Consider the following 16635-nt stretch of genomic DNA (forward strand, 5'->3'; position numbering starts at 1 on the left):
ATTGGACCATTGATTTGACACTTTTTAGCACTTTGCTAATTTTCCTTGATTGTGCAAAAGGTGAACCGACTCTATACTCGTATAATTTAGCCAAAGAATAGGTTGGGTACTGCTTTTGTACAAGTTAATAATTGGAAAATATATTTTTCAGATTTGGATGACTTGCAATATTTGAAGACCTTGCTACTACTTGTATGCAATGGAATACTTTGTTAGGAGAGCAGGTATTTCATTGATTCATCTTTCTCTTGGTGGTAGACTTGTAACTTTGCTTTACCCTATCTTCCTTTCCCTGATATTCTTATTTTATGCTTATGTTTTCTCTCCTATGGCATACTTTATTGATGAGTGCCAATGTTAAATATATGAATCTTATTTGTAATTTAAAAGAAGTTAGTTCCTCTTGGAATTCCACTTTGTTTATCCATAAACATGGTGATATGGTCAGAGTGACCTGGGTGACGGCTATTGGTCATATCCGATCCAGGAGTGGCTATTAAGTTTTGTGCATTTTTCATTTGTAGCCCTGATGGAGTCTGCTGATGTTAATGTGTATGGTTGAACCTGGGACGTAGACCATATTCTCAGGGTACATTAAATTTTACATTTCATAAAAAGAATCTTAATATTAGGAAGGAATCTTAATAGTGCTTCAGACTATTAGCAGGAATGTTAATGTTATTTCACAAGCTTTATCACTAAGTACGTAATGTAGTTTAACCAGTTTGTAATGGATTCCTAAAAATAGCAGCAAATTCATGTTCACTCTATTCTTTTTTTTTTTAACCAAATTTAAATTTGCAATTCCCATACTGCAAACCGTAATTGGACTACTTTTCCCTTCGGAGGATTCATTGTCAGTTGAATTAGAAGGTTTGAAGGTAAGGACTTATGTAGTCTTTCAAGCTAGAAAACAGAAGTAGCAACATGATAGTGTCATCACTTTAAAATCATTGCTTTGCTATATTGTAAAAAAATAAATAAAAGTGGTAGTACTTCTCGTTTGGTTAAGATGGTATGCTCTGAACTTCAACAGAAGGTATTTCCCCAACTACAGCACTTAAATTCCAACATTTTGTCTCATAACTTACAAATGTAATACAGAAAACTGACTACTTTACGACCTGCCCTATGTATCTTACATCAGGCCTCACCTATAATGGTAATTTCCATTTGAATTTACTATAAGTACGTAGTTCACGAGTTATAATAATAAAAGCACCATTAGTCTTTACCTTTTTAGAATCAAGTGTAAGCTTGGCACATAGTTCCATTAGCCGGTGATAGTCTTCCTTTACTTGGGCCACAAGAGTCTGCATGTTGGCTTGTATATCTAGGTTGCAAAGACATTTAACAAGATGCACATTACTATTATGGGTGTTAGATTCTTAGATTTTTATTGTCCTGAAACAAGTCAGCTTCAAATATGCAAGAATCGTCACCTATGTACTCACATCCAAACACCCTCCAATTACATTTGAATGCAACATTATGTTGCTTATGGGATAAGCAATATATGCCAAACACAAAAAACTGATATATTAGCTACATGGGTGGTCTATCACACAGAGTTAACCTGCACACTTTGGCAGCCTCTCCCCCCAGCTCTTTTACAACTGCTCAAGGACTATTTATGTACATTGATATGCAGATGAAGGGTGGTGTAAAAATGGAGAGGACAAAAAGAATGTACTACAAAGGTGACTGAATGCATGTTGTTCATGCCCAACTAATAAGATTATAGTATGTTATTACATCAAAAGAACATATCGAATGAGATGACACCTGATTTTGAAGTCATTAGTGCCAAAAATCATATATGCAAATAAGAGTCTTATAACAATTTCCCATAACAGGAAGTAATTCCTGATGCTTATAAATAGTTACCACGGCACTATCTGGGAACTCTTAATCTAGAAGTCCCTTAGTGCTTTGAGTCCCCAGCAGATGAATCTTAGGCCTTATAGGATGTGTAGCAGAAAAACTTACACTCCATTATGTTTTGAACATTTTGCATTATACATCAAGTCAAACCCTTAAAACACTGAATTTACACAACTATTCACATAAAATAAGAATCAACATTACATATTATGTTAATAAATGAACATCTACACTTGACATTATTGTACTTTTAAAAACATTATTTTGGAATACTTCTTTTAAAAAGTTTAGTTTTTCTCTTTGAAGGTTAGCCACTGACAAGACGACTAAATTTTTTTATTTTTTTAATTAACCAGATATAAGACAAAAGGTCAAAGCTGCAAACTAGAGAATAGAATTTTTTTAATGCAACAAGTTATGTCAACAGAAAATGAAAACAACATTCACGGTAGTAAGGAGAGGTGAGAATTAGGTGTCAAAAAAGGAAAAAATATTTATATATATATATAAACGAATTGAGTATTGTACGAAGATTGTTGCAGCCCTCTTTCAGTGGCCACATGTCATTCTCCAATCAGGAGCGTTCACGATGCACTTAAAAAACTTGAACTTGTCAGCCTTCATTTTAGCCAACATTGATGAAGGCAGTGTCTAGCAAATTATTAAATCGCTGATGTAGAATCCATTGGAGTGCGCTGGATTATTCATTTTTTTTAACTCTGGGTTTTGGATTTGTCGTGAGGCCACTATCACGCATGAGCACCAGCTAATAAGAGTTCGGCAGCTTGAGTGGAAACTGTGGTGTTTGGGTTTTATCAGATACTGCCTGAACCGCCACAACCAGGATAGATCGGCACACCCGCCGGCATGAGTCGGGACATTCCTATGTGGATGAGCGTATGGTCATCGGACCTACGCTTGCAGGTATGTGCCGTAGTTTGACTGGAAATTACTGGCTGGGCAGGGAATCCGTCAGCTTTTCAACTATGAAGTATATGGACTCCTGTGAAATAAAATGCGGCCCACCAGAGTGTTATTTGTGGGAGAACTGCTTAGTTATGGCCCCCACTGTACCAACTCAACATGACTCTGACCTACTTTAGGTGAATTGAGTATTTAAACACTTGCTTTGCACCTGTCAGACTTACAAGCTCATGTTTTAAGATTACTGTAATAACAAATCTGTGATTGTACACTGGAATAGCTATAAACTAATTGAATATTGTAAGAAGCTTGTTGCAGTCCTCTTTCAGTTCTCGAATCAGGAGCGTTCAGGATGCATTAAAAAACTTGAACTTGTCAGCCTTCATTTTAGCCGACATTGATGAAGGCAGTGTCGCCGAAATGCGTCTGTTTGGTAAATTATTAAATCACTGATGTAGAACCCATTGGAGTGCCCTGGGTTTTGGATTTGTTGTGAGGCCACTATCACACCCAAGCACCCACCCATAAGAGTTCGGCAGTTTGAGTGGAAACTGTGGTGTTTGTGATATAATATAATATATATATATTTATCTCTCTCTCTCTCCATGGAACACAATTTTTGCACAGACCATATTTTGATGACCTAAACGGTTGTATTGATCAAATTTTGTGAATATATATATTTTTACAGAACCCAATTTTAATATGAAAATATTACTAGAACTTCCCTGGGAAGGCGGTGGCGAGGGGGGTTGTTTAGGGGCGGCAAGTGTGGTTGAGCACTGAGCAAAATGGCTGCGTTCTAGTGCGGCTACTGCATTTCTGCCAGGGGGGTGTGGCCGAGCAAGATGGCTGCACTTTTCTTGCAGTATCTCCTACAATCCTGTCAAATATACGCTAATCCAGTGCCATCACAGAAGTAAATGATGCCGTGGATGACCTAATGACCCCTAGAAGAGACGGAAATAACCTCTAGAAGTGGGGTATTGGGGCGCAGGAGGCCGGCACACAGCCTACTTACATGGCAGCCTCGGCATGACGGAGGAATCCAGTATGGCTGACCGCACGTGCAGGACCCTGCATTGAGAGCCTGTGGGGTAAAGGTGTGCATGGTGCACCCTGGTGCCCCAAGGTAAATCCTAGACGAATGCTAACACAGCGAGACGCTTTGCGGTAGACCTTCTAGCTGGCTCGTGGACTAAAGTAGAGGGCTCCAGCATATAGAGGGGATAAGTGCAGCCCCAGGGGAAGTAGATAGCCTATGCCTGAATATTCCACTCTGGCCTCCACCTGGGAGACACGAACATTGGCTGAGAGGCCCAAGCCCCACAGAAAGGCAAATAAGGATTGGGAAGGAGCTGCCACAATAGAGAACCTGCGACCTACAACCCCCGTTTGTGAGACAGGAGATCGGGGGCTGATTGAGCCCAGTGAAGCATTGATTTCCTCACTTGGATGAAGTGCACACCAACCTGTGTACTGCAGGGGGGTGGGTGGAAGGGGTGCACCTTGAGGGGGTTGAGAAGGTCAGTTGACAAGGGGGCTTCTACCTGACTGCAGGAACGATACAGCCCTTCTCCCTTGCTATTCTGATGATTTTCCCTGCTGCCCACTCTGGATATGCGGGTGTGTAGAGGCGGTTCTTGTGGCAGGAGCTCTCGGGAGGGCACTGTGTGGGCGTGAACTGCGCTGCGCTCCTCCCTTTGGTGCCAACAGTGTGACCCACAGCTTAGTGCTCCATCACTGAATATACTTTCTTTGTAAAAGCCCCTGCAATAGGCCCAGCAGATGACAACTATAGAGCCGCTGGTGGATCGAGGAGAATTCACTTGAATGTATCTGATGCACGCAGTAAAAGACACAACATCCACCTAAGAATCTAAAATTGACAGTGTGTCTGTTGAGATATCCCTTATGCTGGCAGATTGTCGTAAAGTGACTGACAGGGTGAGGTCGGTGGAAATGACTGTTGCAAAGTTGAATGCTGAAGTAACAACTCTTAAATCAACGGTATCCATGACTATAAAGGACACAGCTGTCCTGCAGGCCCGTATTGAGGATGTAGAGGGCCACCTGCGTCAAAATAATCTATTTCTGGTGGGGGTCCGTAAGAGTGCAGAGGGCTCCAGTGTCGAACTATCTTCTAAGAGCTTATAACGAATCATCTTAAACGAGGGGGGTTCTCCAGAATCTTTTCAGAGGTGCACACACACAGGGCTCAGGTCGATCCTCTTCGGCCGGGACAGCCGCCTTGGATAATAGCCAGTATATTCAACTACTGGGATCGAGAAGCCATACTATAGGCGTCCCGACACCAGGAGGATTTGAAATCCAAAACACCACAATATGCAGCTTACCGGACTTTACCCAGACCATACAAAATCAACATCCTTTCATGAAGTTGAGTGCCGTTTACGAGAGCATGAGATTAAATAAATGATGCTGTTCCCAGCCAAATTGTGAGTCATTCCCGATGGGACAGCATTGAACTTTCTGACATCGGAGAAAGCTTGGAACTGGCTGAATGGGTGGAGACCTGCAGAGCATGGATCACAGTGGTGCTCTATGAATGGTAATTGTCGGCAGCAACCACGGAAAACTGCGCCAGACAAGGTAGATTCTGCCCTGGACTCAGAGTCACAATCATTGCCTGATGACACTTGCACCTACAACTCAGATTACCCTCTGGATCATGTAAGCATTGTAGAGTCCTGCGCAAGAGAGACTAGGGGGGGGTGAGTGAAAACTGTGATTCATGGTGGGGTCTGTCTAACCTGATGTCCACTGGCCAAACACCCATAAATGGGGACCTAGGTACAGTGAATACAGTGTATATATACTGATGGATACTGACTACAGTGTATATATACTGATGGATACTGCAGCAACTGATAATGTTCATGAGTGGTGTCAATTTGCGAAAAATACTAGCTTACTTACATATCCTGTCCCCCACTAACCCGTACACTAGTAAGAATAGTCATGTGGCGTCAATATATCGAAGATGTACTAATATTTTGGAAAGGAAACGGTCACCATTTTTGTAGGATGGATTAATAATATGAATCCATACCTTAATGTCTTCGAGGAGGAACTCCCATTCCTAGACCTACTGAACAATCTCTCTGAAGGAGAATTGAACAAAAAAACTTTCAAAAAACGGACTGACAGCCACAGTCTACTACTGTGTAGCAGTCACCACCAGATGGCTCAACCAGAGAAACTTCATTATGGTCAGTTTTTGTGTCTACGCAGCAATTGCTGTAACATAAGTGACTATAAAGAAAAGGAGGAGGAGTTGCCTTAACGGCGAGGGCGGTCGACCTAGAATCTGGGGAACGGGTCGAGTCTCGGCAATGATGCTGAACATCCTGTGATGCTGGGCAAATCACTTAATCTCCCCGTGCCTACCAAAAATTATTGTGTCCTCATGTAACGCAACTGGTGCTATGTAAAGCGCTCTGGTAAAAAAAAAAAAAAAAAAGCCAATGACCTGGTGACACATTTGGCTAGCAGTGAGTACCCACCCAGACACATCAAAACTGCACAAAAGAGAGAACGCAACAATAGGGAATCCCTCGTAGAACCACGAGAGAAATCCCTGTCTGATGAATTGACGTGCGTTATCACGTTTACCCCAGAGTCCAACTTTATCAAAAGGTAATTAAGAAACACTGGAATAGTCTGCAAACAGGCAAACTACAATTCAACCCACCAAGATTCATATTTAAAAGAACAGAAAACCTAAAAGACATGCTCATTAATACTAAGCCAAAACCACACATGCCCCCTGTGTAGAGACCACTTTGGAATCTACCCCCTGTGGTGGGACATTACCCGTGTGGCCAGTGCAACATCTGTCCCTTAACATAGCCAACACAGAAGGTCCAATTGACTGACACCATGACATGGACACAACAAAAACATACCAACTGCAATACTCTGAATTACATTTACCCGATTACTTGTCCCTTTCATCTTAGATACATAGGGATGACCACTCGAGCTGTTGAGGTACGAATCACTGAACACCGCAGTAACATCAGGTGCAAAAGAACTAACACTAAGATGTGTGCCCATTACACCACGGTTGGGCATACACCTGATGACTAAAGATGGACCATACTGGAGGCTCATCCACAGATAAGACAAGAAACGCTCTTTAGAAAGGAGCAAAAGTGGATTTTCAGATTGTCCACACATAGGGTTGGGCTGAACGATGATATACCATGGGATGAACTTATATAAAAAAATAACACCATGACCTCGCCCACCTGTGTCCTATACTGCAAAATATTGGGTAGATGTTGCACACCGTACCCCATCAACGGAGCACGTTGCCCACAATTCATATGGGGTTTGGATTTGTTGCTAGTAACCAAACTATTACTTGTCCCAACACATGAACCAACCCAATTGATATCACTGTTCTTGGCATACTCTATGCACCTTTTTTCCACACCCCATCCCGTTACAGTTTGAAATGAATTTCGTATGTTAAGGAGTCATTACATAACCCTGGTAAACTACTAAACCCTTTCGCCCACACTTACAACAGGACGATAGATGAGTTGAGTCCTGACAAATTACAAACTCATTGCATCATTATTTGAATGTTACTGTATTTTTACGAGGTTGGACATAGCATACTCCGTACTCCCTGATGTCGTTGGATTAACAAGAAAGACAACACTAACAAGTTGGGCTTTCGAAGTTAGTGTTAGGATGACAGTTTAGCTGATTCTGACATGTAAAAATCCAAACCAGGAAACTCAATTTCCCCGCCCCTAACAGACCAGCACCGTCACAGAACACAGAGCCGTAGGTGCAGAGGTGCACATTACACCGCTAACGAGTGAGTATCGACCCACCGAGAGACTGGCCACAAGATCTAGGGTAAGGCGCACAATCACGGTTAACTCTTGCTGCGTACCAACAAACCTTCGGTCACAAGTGAGCAGTTTGCTCTTTTTGGTTTCCGACAGACCTGTATTGACTCAAAAAGGGGTGAGTGAATATTACATTAGCATTGAGATGTGGATACTTGTGAGGAGATGTTAACAAACGGCACACAGCCTCTGTTTTGCGAGCATATCTGTGTGTACACAAGGGTAACTAGCTTCGGTTACATATTGAACCCGATTGGGGACACTTGCAGTTTCACGGCAGGAGCACAATTCATGACTGTTAATAAGATTGGCTGTGATTTTACAACAGAGCCCCCAAGACCATATGATTACTGTCACCTGTGGCATCATGCTAAATAATACATAGTCCATGGTTGTATCCTTAGGTGTTGCACACAATAGTGGTGCTAGATGTGCATTCCTCTTCCATTTTTAAATCAACTGTCACCATGAATCGCAAAATGGGGCATGAAAGGAATTTAGTGAATTGTATAAACACAATATGGAATACAGAATTTGGGCCCTACTTTGACCAGAATCAAAATAAGATTTAAAAAAAAATAACATGTCTTGTCTGTCACTATTGTCTTTCAGGTCAGTATGCAAAAAAAGGTAGAATCATTCTTTGTGATGTATGGTGTGACTGATTACTGGAATTATCATTACACATCAATGGATTAGTCACGAAGTAGTGTAGGTTGCTTTTTCCTGGTCCTGACGAATTGCCAACAGACCATTTGTGGGCTAAAGAAGGCAAGAAACATGTTGACCTCACATTTCATAAACTAATCACGACTGCTCCTTAGGACCATTGTATCCCATACGAGCACCATTATTATTAATAATTAGGGTAGTGAGCTTCACTAGTAAAGTTTACTTATACCTAGCATCACTAGACCTATTTTAAGTCACTTTTTTCACCACCCTACACACGCTTCACTCCCCCACATACCCACACTTCATTAAATGGCCAAATCAAAAGATCCTTGACAAAGATCCCCTACGTGGGCGCCTGCCAGGCATTCCAGTGCTGGCCTGACAAGTAGCATGTCCAGATGATGAAGCATGACACCATTTGGGGTGTTTGAGGGCACTTGCTCCTATTGGAGCGCACTTTACTGACCTGACATACTACTAGTACTTTACCTTCGTCTTTGGAACTGCACACGCCTGTATTTAAGTTACTACTGAAAGGGAGCATGTGTGCTAGACCTATACAAAAAGCTCCTGGTTCCTCCTATTTAAATAATAGGTAATGAGGAGAGTCCCAGATACCAGCGCCTTATCTTTAATTTAGGATGAGTTGAAACCCGGTGCCATACTGCACAACTGTAGGGTCTCCAATACTGCCTTACTTGGAACGATGGACTATGGATGCATAAAAGCAGAGACATTTTTATATGAATGGATGGATTGTCTGATCAAATTCTAAAAGATCTAGGGCACATGGCAGAGGCATCGTGGCGGGTTATATTAATATGGATAAGCCGATCCTCAGGAGTACACGGTTTACCTTGTAATATCTTTAAGGTACAACAACTGGTATCTACTGTACTGCACCCTTTGCATGGTTACTATGAAAAGTCAATACTCTAATATGACTAATGTTTCATTTGCACACTGGGTCATGCTTTGTGAGCTGCACAATGCATTGATTGCCACATTTTATGTCAAACAAAATATATATATATAATACTACTAGAGAAAACAAGTGATTATAAAAAGACCTTTAAAGAAAAAAAATGAAAGAAAAAGGGGACATTGTAGCTAGATAGGCTGCACCCTAAAAAGACTGACAATTGATAGTCATTTTTTAAGGAGGCACATCACCAGTATCCCATCATGCCTTGCCAGTGTCATTTAAGTCAGATGATTTTGTAAGACTTAGGATCCTACCTAGAACAGGACAAAACCTTTGTTCTTTGGAACTAGCAGAAATGTGGTTGGCTTAAGGCATCAAGGAAGATTTCTCTGAAGGAGGTCTACTTTTATGTAACTTTTCCTTCTTCGTATGACATCTCTATTGATAATCATAAGCACTGAAAATAGTACCAAATCCATCCCTTGAAAGTGTAGTGGGAACAAAGAACATTTTATGAACTTATCAAAGAGGCTCCTCAAAGAGGCCTAACCTACTTCAGCCCTTGAGTCTGGGCCAAGAGAGAGTCTTGCGAATGCATGAACTCCAGATGGCTACTTTGCAGATCTCTTCTGTAGGATTTCTTTTAACAAAGTAATAGTTGCAGCTTTGCTTCTAGTAGAGTGATAATCTGGTCTCCCAGATAAGGTCTAGCTAGCCTTCTGATAAAATAGGTTGATGCAAGAAACTATTCTTCTTGAGATGGATCGTTTTGACATGGCTAAACCCATTTGTTTAGACCCGTGGTTTACAAAGAAATGTTTAGATGTTGTAAACACAATGTAGAGTGTAAGGGTTGGCCCAGCTGTCAGAAAGGAAGGGTTTTAAAAAGAGGCTGTCAAAGACATAGACCGGGTGGTGTCTTCATAACTACCATATCCTCATGGAACACTGTTAAGGATTAAAGGGAGCATAAGACTTAAATCTTACTAACCCTGCACGAAGTAGTGATAGCTACAAAAAAGCAGCTTTCTGAACAGATGTAGTAAAGACATTTTATGGATGGTATCTAAGAGAGGGCCCATGGGTTTTGACAGGACTACATTTATTTTTCAGGGAAGAGATCCTAATATTGGGAAATGCCTATTTAATACCAACTAGGAAGTGCTTGATCACAGGGACTGTGATGAACACATTTGTAAAATATTTGAAAAAGGTATAAATCAAATATATTTTTGTTTCTTTTTTATCTTTATTATAATGGAACTAAGTTATCATTGTGCAAATATTGCATGGTCCACTAAAAGGTTTCTGTTGTGATCCATATGAAGGAGCATCTAACATACACCTCCTCCTAGCCTCTGAAATCTAGCAAAAACCCATACAGTGATCTACAGAATAAATCTTCTGCTTTAGTCTATGATTTATCAAGTGACTATACAGTGACATACAGAAAAAAAAACAGTGCTACCCTTTTTGTATGCCATATGTTGCACCTGGCCCTTACTGCAGGGTCACCTCAGATTTCTGCCTTCCTTTGCTTAACCTGTTTTTGTTGGTACTTTTTCCTGGTAACCAGTGCTAAAGTGCTTATGCGAGGCAATTCCTGACTACTTTACAGAGAAAATCAATAATATCTATTCCACTTTTGCTGTTCAACATCTGCTTAATGTTTCCTTTTGAGTCCTTCTAATTGGTACAAGTCTACACTTTAAATCAGGGTTGAGGACACTGAGTTGTTGTTGGTTGTGTCCCTATCGGTTGTTTTAGATGGAGTTTCCATGTAATGTGGCTGGTTGCCATTTCAGTGCCAACCGCTATTTGAGTTAATGTGCTATATCTGAATGCTCTAGGTACCCCTATATGACAGTGCTATGGTGCCCAGTGCTGACTGTGCACTAGTGTCTGAGTTATATCAATAGTCTTGATATATCACTACTTGTTTTTTTCTCCCTCCCACCCCTGTTTTTTAAACCCCCCCCCCCCCCTCTTTTTGTTATGTCTCCTCTTAGGCTGTGAATATGAATTTCGTATAATCACGGATTCTGAACACGAATTGTCAAGCGTACCAGACCTAGGTAACGGATGGGATTACGGGCTGTCTCTTCCCGAACCCGTCCTTGATATTTCCTTCTCTTGGTCCTGACGAAGCGCTCCTGGATCCAATAGGGACCATCAAAAAGCGCGAAACATGTTGACCTAACCTTCTTACAGCACTTTTGTTATTACACTACACGGGTTGAGAGAAGTGGGACATTATTTGGTTAAGTTTCCCCTCTCATTATAGCACTACCGTGCATCTCCATCCCCGCCAAGATTTTAATTTGAACCAGGGACCTCCCAATTAAATTATTTTTGGACCCTGTCTCAATTTTATTACCTGCACTCACTAGCACACCCCTACCCACACACCCACACTCACAAATGCGGCAACTCCTAAAAGAACTCCAACAGAGAGCCCCTAACCAAGGGCCCGTGAGGGACTGCAGCGCCACCCCCACGAGGAGCAATTGTGCCCAATGATGATGCTAAACATCCGCAAGGGTGTGTGAGGGCACCAAATATCACAACAAGGAGTATCCTCTCCTCACTCTACACACTCACTTTGACCTTGGAGACATCCCCTACTCTCTACAGCCTATTTTTTGGCTATTACTATCCCTTTCTATTTATAGGAACTGTAAACCATCCATGGAATAAATATATGACCTTTAGGAGCATTGGTTCAGGACCTTTTTAATTCGCTCCTAGTCCCCTCTCTCATTGATTTGTTGTTTTGTATATGTAACAATGTGAGCACAAATTGTTTGCATATGGATGGATGTTACAAATAACCTTTTTTAATAACAAAAAACTATTTTCCCACCTTCAAGTAGGTTTTTGTGGGTACCTTTTCTTTAATGATTTTTTTCTCTTAATTGTTTGTTGTTTCGATTGAATTGGATCCCGAACCATTGTTGCTGTATTATTGTTTCATGCCCCAGGTTCTGGGTGGTAAGCCTGCCCCTGTTGGGAATAAGCCCTTTATTCCAATGTGAGCATCCATAGTTTCATCCTCATGCAGCATCATTACCACTACTGCTGTGCCAAGGCTTCAGAGTCATTAAATCTGGGGACTAGTTTGCAAGTATTAACATCTATGGAGTATAGAAGGATAAAGAGGCAATTCTTCTACCTTCAGGTTGACAGCCCACTAGAATTATACAACTCACCTAAAAAATTAGAAAACGTTTTAGTTCCTGTGCACCAGCTACGTAAAGTTGCATGTGCACTGTTTCCGTCCCTTCAGCTCCCACTTGTAAATAGGTCCACTACCTTTGTCCACAGGTAATTCTCTGGAAATAGGACAGCTGAATCTGGATCAGGCAGTGCAATCTGACGTAGCTCGCCCTGTTCTTTCAGTGAGATCACACCATTACATAGTGAACAGCACTGCAAGTGCAGTGGCTCCTCAGGTTGGGAGTTAGGCTATGAACTGTGTCCAGACTGTAGCACAGTCGGAGCCTGCCAGGCATGTACTGCACACAGATATCTTCTTGGCTATGCCAGAATACTCTGCCATGTTTTAATATAGGCACACAGGGAGAAGTGTTGCATCAATGTCATTTGTTTTCTCAGGTCAGTGGTTTCTCAAACACAAAGCCATATTCCTTCCTCTCATCGCCTGCTGCATGCTTTACTGGTGGTAACTGGAGTAGCTTGCTCAATTATCATGGAAAAGCCCTTCAGTTGTAGTAACTCTGACAGGAGTACATATTGGACACATCTGCCATGTTTAACATCTCACAATGTCCTGATAAAGGACAGGAATGGTTTTTACTTCTTTACAGACAAGGGCTGCAGTAATGATGTGGCCAAATACAGACTATAAATGAGTGTTCCCTCTTCTACACACTTGCTGTGGTCCCACTTCTTCTGAATGCACCAGATGCAGAATCTCTTCTACTTGAAGGTGTAGGAAATTTTGGTAGATAAACGCTGAAGGGGGTAGCCACAATGAGCAAATCCACCATGTTCAACAATAATAGATGGGATGCAGGATCCAGCCCCCCGACTTGTGAAGGTGATTCGGTCTGCACTGCAGCCTCTTGTGTTCTCATTCCAATAGTGAAAGTTAGTAAACCATCATTGTTAGATACTCTTCAAAGTTATCAAGATCATTCTCGGTGAGATATGTCAGCTTGATGATGACCGATAAATAGGGGTGTCACGGGACAAAGATAGGGACACTTCCCGGGCCAGTCGATCAAAAGGACATCGCTTTTTTGTTTGGTTGGCTGGCAATACCTGGGAAAATCTGCAAATTTTGTTTTCTTAATTTGAAAATCAGCATATTTGTTGAGTCACACTCACAGAAGATTTTCTCAACACTGCATTATTTTGGAGCCATTTGTAGCTTTTGTGAAATGTCCTACTGAGTTCATCTGCCAAATGAGGTGACCTGGAGAGATTTGCAGTTTTGCATAGAGCCATTACATAAAATCTGTACTTTGAACAAAACTCTTGATCTTGAGCCACCCTGTTTATTTAGGTAGTATATATTGGTTGTATTGTTCACCTGAACCAGCAGAAAGTTTGTCTTGAAGGACAAGTTATTTACCTTCGGTAACTCCTTATTTGTTAGAGATATGATATAGCCGCAGATTCCTCAGCTTTGAATTTCCCAGGCGTCAGAATGGATCCAGAAGGGCCGGTAGGTAACCTCGGTCGGCTCCACAAGACGTCGGCAGTGTCATCCGTAACGCTGTAACATCTGCGTCACCTATATAGGCACCACCTTGGCTTGCTGATATCAGTTACTTTTCACGACTTTCCAAGCCAGAAGCATGGAGCCATGAAGTGCACTGACATTAGTGTGTTTTGAGCAGGGATCAGCCCAGATCCTAAAAACCTGTCCACAGTGCAGGAGGGATGGGTGGGTTGGTAAGAAATCTGCAGTTAGATCATGTCTCTACCAGATAAGGAGTTACCGAAGGTAAGTAACTTGCCCATCTAATAGAGACATCTAGCCGCATATTCCCTACCTTTGAATAGATACTCAAGCAATACCAGCCCGGCAGAGGGAATGTGGATAAGTTAAACCAGATGTCCTGCAGGATAGAGCAGCCAAAAAGGCTGTCCCAGCAGATTTGGAAAAACAAGCAAACAAACACACACAAGTCCTGGCCATATGAAAGTCCAACTCATATTGAGTAACACAATTACTGGCAAACAAAATTCAATCCCATCCAGTGAATGTTATCTTCTTTTACTTCACAATTCAAGTCAACGTTACAGACATCCAAAACACTGCAGCCGACACGTGTTTCATCCACCCCTGACTTTTTCAAGTCTAAAGAACAAAGAGATCCCCGGTCAGTAATCAGTTTGTCTCACAAAATCTGTAATACCACTTCATAGTATGATCAAAAGACTTTTCAATGATAGACCAGTTGCAGACAATCTCATGGCTAGTCCTCTACTTTGTCTGTTCTCCACAATGACAGGAAACATGGTACATGGAAGACCTTGATCAGTCCGCTTATGAACTCCAATTCTCGGCACCGCTACGTTATTGTGTCACGTAATGTCTCTGCTGACTTGACTGTCCATGCAGTAGTGCTTGGTAAAGGAGGATAGGGATGGCCATGTTGCTGCCTGACAAATGTCGAGGACTGGATCTCTACGTTGCACCGCAGTGGTAGCAGCCTTAGCCCTGGTAAAAGGAGCCCTTAAGCCTTCAGGAGGCTGTTATTTGGCCAGAGCGTAACAAATTTTGATGCAGAGGATGACACATCCTGATATAGTCCTCTTCTGCACTGCATGACCTTTATTTGTTCCAACGTACCCCGCAAAGAGTTGGTCACCCAACCGGAGTACAGACGGTGGAGTAACTCATCTTCTTTAGATAGGCGCACAGGTGCATAGAAAGTGTCAAGGTGACAGATTGCCCCACATGGAATGGTTTTACAACTTTCAGTAATAAGTTAGTGCGAACCACTAACTTATAAGGGAAGATGGTCAGGTAAGGAGGCTTGGATGACAGAGCCTGTAATTTGCTCAGCCTCGGGCAGATGTAACTGCCACCGAAAAGGCTATTTTAATAGTAAGCAGACAGAGCGGGCAATTGTGCAGAGGTTCAAATGAGGCGCACATTAGAAAGTTGAGAACTAAACTGAGGCATAATGAAAGGAGAACATGGGAACATATGTACAAGTCCTTTGAGGAATCCAATTATAATGGGAGATTTGAATAATGAGGATTGGTCTGGCAGCCTCAGGAAGGCAGACCGGGCCGAAAGGTACCCTTTGAGAGTGCCCAGTGCAGAGACTTGCTGGGCAAGGGTGAAAATAAAAAAGCAAAACGCGAGAAAGGGAAGCAGAAAGAGGATCAATAGACCTTTCTGTACAATATGTTACAAATTTGTGCCACCGGCAGGCACACACAGACTTGGTAGAGGAACGTCAGGCTGACAAAATACCATTACATTTAGGAATGTTGAATGCTATCAACTGATGCTGCTCAAAGCCACGCAAGAAGGCGTAGAATTGACAAGTTCGGCTGGAGGACCCTCCCCTGCTGCAGCGACAGAAGATCCACCTGGAGGGCGAGCCTGATCAGAGGATTGATGTTTAGTTGGAGAAGCTTGGAACACCAGACTCTCCGTGTCCAGTCCGGAGCCACAAGAATGACTTGGGCCCAGTTGCTCTTGATCTTCTTGACAACCCTGGGCAGAAGTGGCATGGGCGGAAAGGCCTACAGTAGGCCTGAGCACCACCCGAAAAGAAAAGTGTTGCCGAGCGACAGCCGCCTTGGAAACTCTACCGGACAATTCTGCTGACATTGCGCGTTCTCTTCCAAGGCAAACAGATCTAACCACGGCTCCCACCACAGCTGACACCTTGCGCCACCTCCGGATGGAGACACCATTCATGATCCACTATGACGAATGAGTTCATCCACTCTGGCATTCAGAGAACCTGATAGCTGTTGAACTACCAGGGATATGCCCTGCTGTTCCAGCCACGTCCAGAGATGCAGGACCTCTTGACTAACGGTCCACGACCCCGCCCTGTTTGTTGCAGGTCCACATGGCGGTGGCGTTGTTAGTGAACACTTAACCACCTTTCCCGAATTGAAGGAAGAAAGGCTTTCAATGCCAAGCTCGGAGCTCCAGCAAATTGATATGGAGGCAGGATTCCGCCAGACACCAGTTTGCTCTGATCTTCACCTCTCCCAGATGGCCATCCCATCCCAGAACTGACGCATCTGTCACTACTGTGTGGGTTGGTTGGGGAAGGAAGGGGAGTCTGCTTATGACACAATCGCGGTCTGTTAGCCACCACTGCAGGTCCTGGTCAG

At 42.5% G+C, this 16635-nt stretch overlaps 1 protein-coding gene across 5 annotated transcripts in view; it reads right to left on the minus strand.

The window, feature by feature from the left end:
- Positions 1–16635, minus strand: part of AKAP9 (A-kinase anchoring protein 9) — a 1384828-nt gene that overhangs the window by 1034239 nt on the left and 333954 nt on the right. For all 5 annotated transcript variants that reach the window (XM_085631105.1, XM_085631108.1, XM_085631107.1 and 2 more), the window contains one exon: positions 1236–1333. In XM_085631105.1, the coding sequence (XP_085487231.1) occupies positions 1236–1333 (98 nt within the window). The remainder of the gene's footprint in view (positions 1–1235; positions 1334–16635) is intronic.

Source organism: Triturus cristatus, chromosome 10 (assembly GCF_964204655.1).
Source record: "Triturus cristatus chromosome 10, aTriCri1.1, whole genome shotgun sequence".
Taxonomy (NCBI): Eukaryota; Metazoa; Chordata; class Amphibia; order Caudata; family Salamandridae; genus Triturus; species Triturus cristatus.